Source organism: Hemitrygon akajei, chromosome 20 (assembly GCF_048418815.1).
Source record: "Hemitrygon akajei chromosome 20, sHemAka1.3, whole genome shotgun sequence".
In the NCBI taxonomy this organism is placed as follows: Eukaryota; Metazoa; Chordata; class Chondrichthyes; order Myliobatiformes; family Dasyatidae; genus Hemitrygon; species Hemitrygon akajei.
In genome coordinates, this window is record NC_133143.1 from 20,658,507 (window position 1) to 20,674,211 (window position 15,705).

A 15,705-nucleotide genomic window follows, 5' to 3' on the forward strand; every position below is an offset into this window, starting at 1 on the left:
ACATTCAGAATCAGAATCAGGTTTATTATCACCAGCATATGTCGTGAAATTTGTTAATTTAGCAGCAGCAGTTCAATGCAATAGATAATATAGAAGAAGAAGGAAAAAAATAATTAAATCAATTTACTGTACAGTATACGTATATTGAATAGATTAAAGTTGTGTGAAAAACAGAAATAATTGTATATTAAAAAAGTGAGGTAGTGTTCACAGGTTCAATGCCCATTTAGGAAATGGATGGCAGAGGGGAAGAAGCTGTTCCTGAATCGCTGAGTGTGTGTCTTCAGGCTTCTGTACCTCCTACTTGATGATAACAGTGAGAAAAGGGCATGCCCTGAGTGCTGGAGATCCTTATTAATGGACGTTGCCTTTCTGAGACACCGCTCCTTGAAGATGTCCTGGGTACTTTCTAGACTAGTACCCAAGATGGAGCCAACTAGATTTACAACCCTCTGTGGCTTCTTTCGGTCCTGTGCAGTAGCCCCTCCATACCAGACAGTGATGCGGCCTGTCAGAATACTCTCAATGGTGCATCTGTAGAAGTTTTTGAGTGTATTTGTTGACATACCAAATCTCTTCAAACTCCTAATGAAGTATAGTCGCTGTCTTGCCTTCTTTATAACTACATGAATATGTTGGGACCAGGTTAGGTCCTCAGAGATCTTGACACCCAGGAACTTGAAACTGCTCACTCTCTCCACTTCTGATCCCTCTATGAGGATTGGTATGTGTTCCTTCATCTTGCCCTTCCTGAAATCCACTATCAGCTCTTTCATCTTACTGATGTTGAGTGCAAGGTTGTTGCTGCGAAACTACTCCACTAGTTGGCATATCTCTCTCCTGCACACCCTCTTGTCTCCATTTGAGAGTCTACCAACAATGGTTGTATCATCAGCAAATTTATAGAAGGTATTTGAGCTGTGCCTAGCCACACAGTCATGGGTATAGAGAGAGTAGAGCAGCAGGCTGAGCACACACCCCTGAGGTACACCAGAGTTGATCATCAGCAAGGAGGAGATATTATCACCAAACCGCACAGATTGTGCTTTTCTGGTTAGGAATCAAGAATCCAATTGCAGAGGGTGGTTCAGAGGTCCAGGTTCTGTAACTTCTCAATCAGGATTGTGAGAATGATGGTGTTAAATTCTGTTTGCAGTTAATAAATTGAAGTAGCAATGGTGACAAAGTAGTAGTTAGCAATACTCTGGAACAGTTAAAGGAAGAACCAAAACTAGAGTAGTATTGGTGCTACTGGGCTTAGTTTGGTTGGTTCTGGTACATGTGCTTTTTCAATACGTGTTTATTTGCACATGGCAGTCCATTTGACACAAAATAATGGCTAATGAATATAAATGGTTGTTAATGATTTTGCTCTTTTGTAAGTATGCGAATTGACATGTGAATTATTGCAATAGTAATCCTGTGAGACAGGGTAGTTTGATTTTTTTTGTGTGTGATAAATCAATTCAGATGCATATGTTCATCCTGGGCATCTTCTGGATTAGAATGGTACTTGTTGCATGCTGTGGGGAGAAAAAAATAGTCCTATTTCAAGCCTGTTCAAATGACAGAAAATTCTTCCGGTTAACCATCAGTCTGTCACTGTTGCAAACAGACACTAAGAGTCTCTGCTACAGCTACTGAACATCTCAACTCATGTCTTCTATTCAAATGGTACAGTTGAGTACAATTAGTATTGGAAATGTTTGATATGTGCAATTGAAGTTTATAATTTTTAAAAATCTAGTTGTAATTAGTTATTTATATTTATCTATTTAACTTGTATTTCAAAGTTCAAGGTAAATTTATTATCTAAGTTCATCTATGTCACCATATACAACCCTGAGATTCATTTTCTTGGGGCATACTCAATAAATCCAGAACAGAGTAATAAGCGTAATACAATCAATGAAAGACTGCACCAACTTGGACACTCAACCAGTGTGTGAAAAACAACAAACTGTGCAGATACAAAAAGAAAGAAATAATAATAATAATAATAATAATAATAATAAATAATAGCAAGAGCATGAGATGGAGTCCTTGAAAGTGAGTCCATAGGTTGTGGGAACATTTCACTGATGGGGTGTCAAGTTATTTCCTCTTGTTCAAGAGCCTGATAGCACAGCGGTAATAACTATTCCTGAATCTGGTGGTGGCATTGAGAAGAGAGCATGACGTTGGTGTGGGGTCCCTGATGATGGATACTGCCTTCCTGTGTGGATGTGCTCAATGGTGGGAAGAGCTTTACCCATGATGGACTGGGCCATATCCACTACCTTTTGTAGCATCTTCCATTCAAGGGCATTGGTGTTTTCATACCAGGCTGTGATGTAACCAGTCAATATACTCTTTACTACACATCTATAGAAGTTCGTCAAAGTTTTAGATCTCATGCTGAATCTTTGCAGACTTCAAAGGAAGTAGAGGCGTTGCTGTGCTTTCTTCGTAAGTGCTATCCAAAAACTTCATGTGAGAGTTATTTGAACAATCTACCTATGCCCCAAATAGAGGGAGGAGATTTATTTCAAACTCTGATTTATCAAGATAAAGGGCAAATTACAAGCATTTTTCAGATTGTAGATAATAGTCATGAACAATGATATACCTGAGAAAGGTGAGAAAGACCTCGTTGTAAGTGTAACCTGAATCCACTAGGGTGTTGTCAGAGCTGGCACCTTGGCTTTAAAATTGAATTTCCCTTCAGTTTACTTTGACTTAAGAACAAGAAATAAAACAAAACTTTTCCATGATGCACGTATTTAAGTAACAATTGTAAAAGTAAAAATTATTCAGTTTTATTTTCTTTGTCCTTTTACAGAATCTATACAATTTCCTGTCTCAGCCAAATGCTCTTGTTCATCTTGATTTGTCAAACACAGACTGTGCATTAGATATGGTACGTACCTGCATTTCTTCTGCTTAGTATTGATATGTCTGAAAGCAAAGACTGGGGTTTTCCAAGCAATGACTTCTGAGGTTTTGCTCACCTCCAGTGAACCTGCCTTCAAGGATTACATTCAGCACAGTGTGGATTTCTCAGTCTTGGCTTTTTCATCATCTGTTTGGAATCAGGAATTATATCATCCAGATTGCTGATTGATTGAAGAGCTTTTCCAGCACGCATCAGGATGTAACAATGCTGAAAATCATAAGTCTTGAAAGTAAAATTAGCATTGTAAGTCCATAGAGTATAGCTTCTGTAATTCTGATTATGTGTCATTCTGCATATATTAAAGAGGATATTTTTAGAACCAGTTCTATCATAAATGTCAGGACGGTCTAATCAACACTTTAAAAAGTTTTAACATTTATATTTGTTTTAAAGCAAAAATAATGTATTAAGTATTTGTAAGATCACTTTTTTGTTGGTTGTATCTGCAAAGTCTGAAGCACTGCAGCTGTGGAGGGGCAACGTGTTGCTAACAAGACTTCTGGATTTAACTGCACCTTTGGAAGTAGCATAACTTTCTAACAGTTATACCAAGTACCAAAGCAAACACTGGTGCTGCCTTTGTTACTGTGGCAAATTTAGAGTGAACAAGCTTTTCTTTAAATTGCTGTGGGGATGTGGATGTTGCAATTGGTGTTAGACTTCAATTGGTTCTGAAGTTAGGCAGCTAGGAGTCAGCTGCATTGATGAGTCTGGGGTCAGGTATACAGCAGGTCAGACCCAGCGAAGGTTGGCAGATTTCCAACTGATGGGATTTTTGTGTGCAGTTTTGTTCACCTGTGTACAGGAAAGATGTAAATCAGGTTGAAAGAGTGCACCGAAAATTTACAAGGATGCTACCAGGACTGAAGGACCTGAGTCATAAGGAAAGTTTTAAATCGTTAGGATCTTATTCCTTGGAACATAGAAGATTGAAGGGTGATTTGATAGAGGTATAGAAAATTATGAGGGGTATAGATAGAGTAAATGCAGGCAGGCTTTTTCCACTGAGGCTGGGTGGGACTACAACTGGAGGTTATAGGGTTAATGGTGAAAGGTGAAAAATTTAAGGGGAACATGGGGGGGAAGCTTCTTCACTCAAATGGTCGTGACAGTGTGGGACGAGCTGCCAGAGCAAGTGATGTATGCAAGCTCGATTTCAATGTTTGAGAAACTTGAATAGGTGCATTGTCGGTAGGAGTGTGGAGCGCTATGGTCCCAGTGCAGATCAATGGGAGTAAGCAGATTAAATAGTTCAGTATGGGCTAGATGGGCTGAAGGGCCTGTTTCTGTGCTGTACATTTCTATGACTCTAGAACAATCCTGAGGCTTCATGGTTTATATTACTATTACAGTGATTTAGTTAATTCCATTTTTATTTAACTATTTGAGTTTAAATTCCTCAGCTTCCATTGTTGGTTTCGAACAAGTGTGGCTTAATAAACTCTGGCTCCTAGTTCAATCACCTAGCCACAACATCACTACACTTACTGTACTATCCATAGCCACTTGCTTTTTACTGTATCACGTCAGTGGAGATCTTGTATCATTCATTTATGTAAGTGAAAAATTGAATGGGCGAGCAGCTCTGTCAATACTGTGGGGAAATTGTGCTTGTATGAACAGGAAACTTTAATTCAACCTGCTTAATATGTGGAGTCACGGAACCACGACTATGCTAATGAAGAATGAGCAAAATCAATTCCAAATTAAATTATTTTAGAAGGTTGTTGGTATAATATATTGGATTTTATTTGAGGAGAAAAATACTTTTGGCCGACGTGGACTGGCTAGGCAGTAGAGCCTGTTCCCGCATTCTCTGATTCCATGAGCTCTAAGTTGGCCATTCATTATTCAAGCAAATTCTTCCCAGTTTGTGAAAAGTATGGAGCACTTTGTCTCATTCATTGTTTTTTCTGTTTTACAGAAAAATAGGTCAAGTTCTATAAAAAGGCAGGAGATCCCTTCTGTCAGATTATCTAGAACAAAAATCTACTGTATTCGTCATTATAAAGACAGATGGATTTGATTGTCTGGTCCTTGCAGTAATGATACATTTTTAATCCCCCATCTGTAAAGAAAAGGGAACTAACTCACTGTCAATCAAAATGCTGTTTTCTCATATTAACTTTAATTCTACTACTGTAAAGGTTTTTCTCCCCAAACTTGTGTGTGTGTGCAGTCTGCCCTGTGTGTGTATGTGTCCATGTATCTCACTGCCGTCTCCTCTTTGTTCTGAATTTTAAATCCACAGCATATAGACAATGTTAGCGCCCATAATACCCCTGGACAGCAAAAATCTAGCCATCTCTGATTCTAAATTATTAATGGAACATCTGCTTTTCGTGGGTGAGAGAGCTACAATTCCACAACCCACGGTATGAGCAGATGTGTGCTGACTTCTCCCAGCCTAGCCCAGGCTCCCCAACAACAAAACAAAATTCTCGCTCTGTGATCAATTTCCTCTGAATCCTATTAATCTCCATCAAATTGATCTTTCTTTTAACCATTTATATTTCTGCATGTACACACCTAGTTACTGTAATCTCTCCTTTGAAATGCTGGTAAATATCTACTGAGCTCACTACCTACAGTTCACCCTGCTTAGTAATGTCACTAATGTCCTGAGTTCTGAGGTGGCTAATGAGACTAATGTGGGGAGCACAAACTTACACATATGGGCAGGTGGACAAGCAATTTGTACAGGTCCACTGAGAACATCCTTGAATCTTTTTCTGTGTCTACCTGCTAAACTCCTCCCATGACAAAGTTGGCATAGGGTGTCTATCCCAGTGTTGGGCTTGTGACCAATGTGGCCAACCCAGTGCATCTGACTGATGTAACTGCAGCCTCAGTGCTGGGAATATTGACTTGGCCAGGTCTTTCTAATGAATCTGGAGGATTTTACAGAGAATGTTACCCTTGACGTGCCTGCTACAGATAGTGCAAGTGAGGGCATTGATCACTGCTGCTTGGTGGACATGGAGATTTGTGTAAATCTTGAACTTCTCATACCCTTTTCTCTAATTGGCCAACAGCTTTGTAATGGGGAAAAAACATGCTCCAAACACATTGTTACGAGAAGGACCCTGATGAATTTGGGCATCCTAATGTATTTCTTGCCAATTATGTCTTGCCCAAGGGATGTGTCCCTTCCCATCCTGGCATTGAAATGACCAGGAAGTATCAATTTCGCTTTGTTCAGGATGTGAACCAGGATCATCTTCAAGGACGGAAATCCTTGACTATGTCTAGAGCTTCCAGAGTTTGTCTGTGCACACATAGGACCAGAATGTTTTGGTTCCATGATAGAGGAGCTGCTCATAAGGTGGTTGCTAGTTCCACAGGGGTAGTCTTGAATGGACCTCTTGTGTACAAGGGGTAAATTCCATTGGCTTTAACTTTGGCCAGGTATCTTTTGTTTGGCCCTTGTTACATGCCTTCTAGAAGTCCACATCAACTACATCCATGGAAATTCTCTTTTCTAGTACTCTAATAAATTTCTCAAATAATTAAATTGGATTTGTTGATGAGGTTTGTTCTAAAAATAGATACTGACTTTCTAATTGGCTTAACTTTCTGCATCCTTGGCTATAGTTCTAGCTTCTTTTGAGGCTGACAGTGCTGTATATTTGGAATAACCAATGTTCCAGCTCAAGCGAGCCGGCTCTGTGCTGCTTTTGTTTATTTATCCGAGTGCTAGACCTGGCCGTTGCTGGAAGCATTTTTTAATTATGAATGTCAAATGAAGTTTTTTGGGAATGTGGCAATTTTCTGTTTTGTGTGTCTAATGGCACCAAATACTCAGATCAGTTATAACGGATCAGCAACCGTTGCTAAATAACAGCTTTCTCCCTGTGGACCAACTCATGACATCTGAGTAACAATCCTGATTTGTACCTAAGCAAATTACACGATCAAAGAGCAACATTTTCAGATGCAATCTCCACAAGGGAATGATAAATTAATTCTACTTTTGCAGATATGCTATTTACAGGTCTTTGCTATAACAACATTAACACTTCTGTGCCATCAAATTTCTCACTGTTCTGAATAGCATGTCACTCTCCCCACATAAGTATGGATACACGGTACCAAAATAGCCACTGCACAGTTCCAAGGTTTTGCTTAATAAATCACTTTTCAGAAAGGCGACTCTTTGTAAATCAAGGAATTCCTGTTGTGAGATTATTTATCTCACTTAGAGCTAGATAAAGAAAACTTCACTTGATTTAAATTTCTACTCCTGTATTCTTGGTGTCAAATCCCATTAATCTATGTTTATAATTATATTGAATCGTATATGCTGTTCTTTCTGTGTTGAGTGCCAGTTAGTCACTATTGCCAGCAGTCTGTAGTGATCACGCTGGCAATGAAAATTTGCTGAACCATCTGTTTTATCAACTTTAAACTGGTGATAAGACTTGAGGCATCAAACCACTTTGTAAATTGGTATTTTGTTAATGAACTGATTGGCTGAATTTATTGTTACTGGAATTTAATATCTATTAGATGATTATAATGATCCAATATCTTGATGTGAGGATTTTGCTGCATAATATGACAGCTTGCAAGTGTTATCCACAGCACGCAACAGGAATCAATGTTCCCCTCTTTCATATGTATTTGACGGTCAGCAGAGGTGTTGTCACTGATAAAATAAAATAACTAAAATAACTGGGTCCAGTTCACACACATGCTTAAGTATTCTTTTTATTTTACTTGTGCACCAGGAGCAACGCCCATCACAATAGACAATAGGTGCAGGAGTAGGCCATTCGGCCCTTCTAGCCAGCACCGCCATTCACTGTGATCATCATACACAGTCAGTACCCCGTTCCTGCCCTCTCCCCATACCCCTTGACCCCGCTATCTATAAGAGCTCTATCCAACTCTCTCTTGAATGCATCCAGAGACTTGGCCTCCACTGCCTTCTGGGGCAGAGCATTCCACATATCCACCATTCTCTGGGTGAAAAAGTTTTTCCGCATCTCTGTTCTAAATGGCCTACCCCTTATTCTTAAACTGTGGCCTCTATTTCTGGACTCACCCATCAGCAGGAACATGCTTCCTGCCTCCAGCGTGTCCAATCCCTTAATAATCTTATATGTTTCAATCAGATCCCCTCTCATCCTTCTAAATTCCAGTGTATACAAGCCCAGTCGCTCCAATCTTTCAACACTGTTCTGGAGTCTGAACAGAAAACTGCTATTTTTACACAGTTTTAGTTTATCAGTTACAGATATTGATTATTGTAGATTGTCTAGGTTTGAATTCCATACTTGCAAGATCAATCGTCATTCACAATAGAGGTGTTAAAAGTCAATCGAAACTTCAATCTGACAACTGATGGTATTTTGAAGTTAGTAAAGCAATGTCCTTTAGCTGTTGGGTACGTTTCACTGTCTTCAATTATTCCTATCTCGTTTGTCTCAGCACCCCCTATTGTGTAAAGGGACACTATGTTTTAGGAAGGCCTTTCTGGGAAAGTCATACTGCAGAGGCCTGACTCATCTGGTTTGTGTGTTCACTGCTGCAATCACCTTAGCCTATCTCATCTGTAGTAAGCAGAGGTGTCTCTGGCATTCTCACTTCAGAGATCTCACTTGACTACAACTGTCCTAGGCTATCCTTGGCATTACCCTTAACCCTTTCCTTACTGCAACTTCCACAGAGGCAGTAAGGGATCTACAATCCACAACAATTTTAGACAGGTTTCCAGAATGTGGACGTTTGCAGCTTGAAGCTGGTTAAAGAATATGCACCAACAAAACCCACAGAGGTGTTGTTTACTGTGTTTTTCCAATGGTAGAAGTAGTGTTTTAAATTGTTCATATATTCATTCTAAGTTGTGGCATAGAAGGTGGTCAAGGCCCACCAGTCTTACAATGAGCAATCTGCTTTCCACACTTTGTGTGTTCTTTTCCCAGATTCCTTTTTTACTTCCAGGATTTATCCAATTACATTTTTAAACTACTAATGAGCCTGCATTGACTCAGCAATCATGATAGAATTTAGAAGCAGTTGGAAAAATAGTTTAGAATATAGTCTTGCATTTAAAACAAGTTTTGCTGGTTTGTGTCTGAGGTAGATTGTAGAATTAGACAAACAAATTGGCTGATGATGGATGAACATTTTCAGAAATACTTTAAAATTTCTTTGATAAATAAAGTTTGTGAGAAAAGCTAAAACTTTGGCAGTCCTGTCCTGATGCAGGATTTCAACCTGAAATAGTGACTGTTCCTTTCCCTCACGGATGCTGCTCGTCCCGCTGAGTGAGATTTTGTAGATTGCTCATTACTTCAGATTCCAGCAACTACAGTCTCTTTTATCTCCACTTTTCTAGCTAACTAAGGAGCATAAAGATTGAATTATATTGAAAGAAGATGCCTGTACTGTTGCCATTTTTTTTTAACAGATTTTTACAGAGCCTCAAGGTGCATACTCTGCGATTCAGGAATGGCTTCTTCCCCTCTGCCATCCAATTTCTAAATGGACATTGAACCCACAAACTCTACCTCACTACTTTTTAAAAAAATTTATTCCTTTTTTTTGCACTTCTTATTTTAACTTAATTAATATACATATGTTTCTGTAATTCAGTTATTTTTCATATTTATCATGTACCGCTGCTGCAGATTTAACAAATTTCATGACATATGCCCATGATATTAAACCTGATTCTGAAAAGGATGAAAGATTGAATAAATCAGCAAGAAATATATATTAAAAATTCTGAGTAAATTAGCAAGAAATATATAAATATTGTAAGAGCTTCCATTAACTAGGTAATAGAGAAGAGATTAGCAAATTGACACAATGACAAGAGAAATTATAATGTGGCAGAATGAATTAACTGAGGCATTAATCATGCACTTTGTGACTGCCTTCATTTTTAATAGATGGAATAATTGTAGCAGGAAATGAGGGAAACCTGTTTTCCGATTCACGAGTCTCCCTGTCCAAAGGCATGTAAGTTCAACTATTGCCCAATCACTAGTGGCTTTTAAAAAGGAATTGGATAAATCCTGGAAGAAATTGTCAGAGAATAAGGAGGAAAGGCCTGCAAATAGAGGAAAAGAATTGCACTTTGTGAGGTCCAGTGCTGGATTGCTGAACCAGAGGCCACCTTCTATGACATGATAACCATATAACAATTACAGCACAGAAACAGGCCATCTCGGCCCTTCTAGTCCGTGCCGAATGCTTACTCTCACCCAGTCCCACCGACCTGCACTCAGCCCATAATCCTCCATTCCTTTCCTGTCTATATACCTATCCAATTTTACTTTAAATGACAATATCAAACCTGCCTCTACCACTTCTACTGGAAGCTCGTTCCACACAGCTACCACTCTCTGAGTAAAGAAATTCCCCCTCATGTTATCTCTAAACTTTTGCCCCTTAACTCTCAACTCATGTCCTTTTGTTTGAATCTCCCCTACTCTCAATGGAAAAAGCCTATCCACGTCAACTCTATCTATCCCCCTCATAATTTTAAATACCTCTGTCGTCCCCCCTTAACCTTCTACGCTCCAAAGAATAAAGACCTAACTTGTTCAACCTTTCTCTGTAACTTAGGTGCTGAAACCCAGGTAACATTCTAGTAAATCTCCTCTGTACTCTCTCTATTTTGTTGATAGCTTTCCTATAGTTCGGTGACCAGAACTGTACACAATACTCCAAATTTGTCCTTACCAATGCCTTGTACAATTTTAGCATTACATCCCAACTCCTATACTCAATGCTCTGATTTATAAAGTCCAGCATACCAAAAGCTTTCTTCACCACCCTATCCACATGAGATTCCACCTTCAGGGATCTATGCACCATTATTCCTAGATCACTCTGTTCTACTGCATTCTTCAATGCCCTACCATTTACCATGTATGTTCTATTTGGATTATTCATACCAAAATGTAGCACCTCACACTTATCAGCATTAAACTCCATCTACCATCTTTCAGCCCACTCTTCTAACTGGCCTAAATCTCTCTGCAAGCTTTGAAAATCTACTTCATTATCCACAACGCCACCTGTCTTAGTATTATCTGCATACTTACTAATCCAATTTACCACCTCGTCATCCAGATCATTAATGTATATGACAAACAATGTTGGACCCAGTACAGATCCCTGAGGCACACCACTAGTCACCGGCCTCCAACCTGACAAACAGTTATCCACCACTACTCTCTGGCATCTCCCATCCAGCCACTGTTGAATCCATTTTACTACTTCAATATTAATACCTACCGATTGAACCTTCCTAATTAACCTTCCGTACGGAACCTTGTCAAAGGCCTTACTGAAGTCCATATAGACAACATCCACTGCTTTACCCTCGTCAACTTTCCTTGTAACCTCTTCAAAAAATTCAAAAAGATTTGTCAAACATGACCAGTATGGGCTTCCCAGTCTATGTGTGGAAAATTAAAATCTCCCACAATCACAACCCTGTGCTTACTACAAATATCTGCTATCTCCTTACAAATTTGCTCCTCCAGTTCTCGCTCCCCATTAGGTGGTCTATAATACACCCCTATAAGTGTTACTACACTTTTCCCATTCCTCAATTCCACCCAAATAGTCTCCCTAGATGAGCCCTCTAATCTATCCTGCCAGAGCACCGTTGTAATATTTTCTCTGACAAGCAATGCAACACCTCCTCCTCTGTCCCTCCGATTCTATCACACCTGAAGCAACAAAATCCAGGAATATTTAGTTGCCAATCACACCCCTCCTGCAACCATGTTTCACTAATAGCTACAACATCATATTTCCAGGTATCAATCCATGCTCTAAGCTCATCCACCTTTCTTACGATGCTCCTAGCATTAAAATAAATGCATTTAAGAAATTCTCCACCTCTTCCTCTCTGTTTATCTCTAATGGTGCAAACAACTTTACTATCTTCTTTTTCTTCCTTCTCCCATACATCTGTTCCTACACTCTGGTTCCCCTCCCCCCTTGTATGTAGTTTAAATCCACTGGAGCCTCTCTAGCAAACCTACCTGCAAGAATATTTGTCCCCCTCCAGTTCAGATGTAAACCGTCCTGCCGGAACAGGTCCCACCTTCCCTGGAAAACTGCCCAATTATCTATAAATCTGAAGCCCTCCGTCCTGCACCATGTCTTCAGCCACGTGTAGATCTGTGCTATCTTACTATTTCTAAACCCATCTGCACGTGGCACTGGTAGCAATCCTGAGATTGCTATCCTGGAGTTCCTGTCCTTTAATTTGGTGCCTAATTCCCTAAACTCACTTTTCAGGACCTCCTCACTCTTCCTATCCACGTCATTGGTCCCTACATGGACCACAACAACCAGCTGCTCACCCTCCCTCTTGAGAATACTGAGAACTCAATCCGAGATATCGCGGATCCTGGTGCCAGGAAGGCAACAGATCATCCGGGACTCTCGAGATATATAGATCATAGGTATATTTCGTTAAAGCCAGGGGTTTTGCTTTGGAAGAATATGATAAACATCATCCCAAGGACTTTTGTTGGTGGGGATTCTTAAATCAGCGTTGTGCCACAGCTGCCTGCTTCAACATTCCAGAAAATCGTGTGCAACCACAGGGCACTGTGCAATTTGTTACTACTTGTGAAGCAGGCGGAATCCATTAGTCCATCATGCCTAGGACAGCAATCTCATGAGAACTACTTTTTTCCCCTCTTACTTCCCGATAGCCCCACAATCTGTTCTGTCACCCTAAAACAATTAATACCACTGTGGTGAAAGCCCTGTAGAACTCAACAGTATGCCCCCCCAACCTCCCTATGTCATGTCATACCCATCCTGTAACCACTTACTTCATTCCCCTCCCCATCTTTTTTTGTTCTTCCCCATTCTGGTGGTCTCTCACTCCTTCTCTTCCCCTCCCCTGCTCTCAAAACTTGCCTCCAGTTCCCTACTTCCTTCCCTTTATTCCTATCAGATCTATTGTCCTATCAGATTCCTGTTCCACATATCACCTCCCACCTTCTCACATAATTCCCCCAACTCTGCCCCACCCCCACCTTCCCTTTCATCTAGTCTAACCTATCATCATCTAGCTTGTACTTCACCCCTTCCCCCACCTCATTGCCCCCTTCCTTTCCAGTGCTGAAGAAGGGGCTCAACCCAAACCATTGACTCTTTATTCCCCTCCAAAAATGCTGCCTGACTTGCTGAGCTTGTTTTGTATTTTCAAGATTTCCAACATCTGCCGAATCTCTTGTATATCTGACAGAGATGACTGCTGAGATAGTGAAGGCATCCAAAGCCCCCAAGATTATAGATTAGTCCCAGAGGACTGGAGGGTACCAAATATAATAAAATGTTGCTAATAGAGAAGTGTGAATGATTTTGCAAAGATGGCTGTTCTGTGACAGTTCCACAAAGGCAGTTTGACAAAATCACCATGCAGCGGGGAGATAGTGATTATAGTATCCGGACTGCCCTAATGTCCATCATGATTAACACCTGCAAAAAGACTCTTGGATCTCTACCAGAGAGAGAAAAAAACGTAAGGATGATCAGGAGATCCAGAACCTGATGAACTACAAACACCAGCTTCTCACATTGGAAGCTGTACCATCTTTCAAGGGAAAAGAAATGGCTCTTCAGCTCTGTTCAGTCAGAAGGCCCGCGACCTAAAGAGCTGACGGTGTTGGAAGGAGCACAGGACGTTCAACAACTTGCTGACGTGTACGTTCTTCAGTGCTCTCGAGGCCCTCTGCGGCCCAAGGATCCAACATAGTGACAACAAGTAGTGGAGTTTATCAAAGTCAGACCTAGTCAGTGTTGCTGGAAGGAGCACCACAAAGTTCTCCTCAACCAGTGACTCTGAATTTAATACGAGCCTCTCTACTCCATCCTCACAAAACTATCTAGTCCAAAGTTGAGACCACAATCAGTCGACAAGAAGTCACAACCAAAAAAAGAACAATGTTTCAGGAGCAGACAGTATCCTGCTGAAGTTCAGTGGAAAGGAATGTCTGTCACAAATTCTCAATCTGTAACAAGCAGGACATACCAGGGGACATCACAGGTGCTTTATTTACAGCCATTTTCATGCAGCGTGACAAATTGCCTTAACTTCAGTAGAGTCTTCCAGACTTGTATCAAGCAAGGCTAAGTCATTGCCTCAGGACTTTTTAGTATGTTGCTGCAATGCTGGATGTCACAATATAGTAGTGTAGCAGTGAGCTAGAGTTCCCACTGCTGTCTGTAAAGAGTTTGTGTGTTGTCCCCATGACTACATGAGTTTTTTCCAGGGGCTGCAATTTCCTCCCACGTTCCCAAGAAGCCTACGAGTTAGGGTTGGTAAGTTGTGGACACGCTGTGTTGGCGCTGGAAGTGTGGCTACAGAACGCAGGGTGAAATTTGTGTGTACTTCCATTCAGTGTCTGAAATCCATCACAGACCAGCTCAGTGAAGTAAAGCTAAAGAATAAGTCCTACACATAACATCTGCCCTGAAAATTTTGAGTAGTTTCCCAAAGCTTGGTAGCCATCTCTCATTGAAGGCAAATGCAGTGAAGTTCCAAATTGCTTTCAGTAAGCCAAAGACACCTTTGGCCAACAGATAAGGTATATAAATATCAAGGCTACAACCCCATCTGTCTGGCAGTGATCCCTGTATGCCTCTGAGATGTGCACTATACCTGTAACTGAAACCAGCAGTTTCCAGACAACATACCTCAAACCTACTGGCAGAATTAGTCTACTCTCCCAGGGTAGCATCTCCAGAATCGAGATTTTAATTAAGCTTAGTGGGCTCAATTGATCTTGCATGTCTACAGAGGACTGATGAAACTGTTCTGAGCAGTATTAAGGCAAGAGGTTGGGGAAAAACGTTCAAAGATGTCCCTAAAGCCTTAAAGTGGAATATATTTCTACACTATTCTTGGTTGGTGTGACTGTAACGAAACCCATTTTCCCTCGGGATCAATAAAGTATGTCTGTCTGTCTGAAAACCCCCAGTGATTCTAGGTGATCCCTGTCCCAAAGCTTCTCAAAGCATCTGGGGTGGTATTTGTGTACCTGGAATGCACTTATCAGGAGCACACATGAGCACGAAATAAAGGGTAGGAGGAATGAATGGACTTGCCCATCTACTAACCCACCTGCCCCTTCAAAGACCATCTTCCTCATTCAGAGAATGCAGGTTTCACACTTTGTCATCAGCCACTTTAGAATGCACAGCGCTGGAGTGGAAGCAAGGCATCATTGAATTTTGATTTCCTTGTATCTGCAGGCAAGACGCTGCAACCCATTATTGAAAATGGTTTTTGAGAAAAAGGTATTATCAATAGAGTTCTTTTAAGGAAAATTGAGTTATTTTCATCAGCATGTATGGGCGGTTAGATGAGTACCCCATTGAATGAAGCTTATCAGTATTTTCAAAAAGGTGTTTGATAAGCTTTCTTGCAGAAGGTTGTTATATAGTAACTACTCTCTGAGGTGGGGATAAAATGGATAAAAGATGGTTAAAGGGCAGGGGAGGGAAAAAAGAATAAGAATGAACTAATTTTGTTCAGCTTGACAGGCTGCTGCCTGTGATTTGTCCTGGGCCCTGAACTATTTTAAAACCTAGATTGCTGATGCAGACAAAGGCAGAGACTGTGAGGTGCATAAATAAGCTGACAATACAGAATGAGGTGAGGATGTGAGCTGTGAAGTAGACAAAGGATTTGCTGCAGTGCCTAGATAAGTTCAGCCCTAATGGCACTGAGGCTACATCCACACAACACTGGATAAATCTGTAACCGAAGCTTTTTCTTT

The 15,705-nt window shown here is 40.5% G+C and overlaps 1 protein-coding gene across 7 annotated transcripts in view; it reads left to right on the forward strand.

Moving 5' to 3' along the window:
• The window catches only part of LOC140713623 (F-actin-uncapping protein LRRC16A-like), a 328,263-nt gene that overhangs the window by 169,201 nt on the left and 143,357 nt on the right, over positions 1-15,705 (forward strand). For all 7 annotated transcript variants that reach the window (XM_073023966.1, XM_073023968.1, XM_073023970.1 and 4 more), the window contains one exon: positions 2,822-2,899. In XM_073023966.1, coding sequence (XP_072880067.1) covers positions 2,822-2,899 — 78 coding nt within the window. The remainder of the gene's footprint in view (positions 1-2,821; positions 2,900-15,705) is intronic.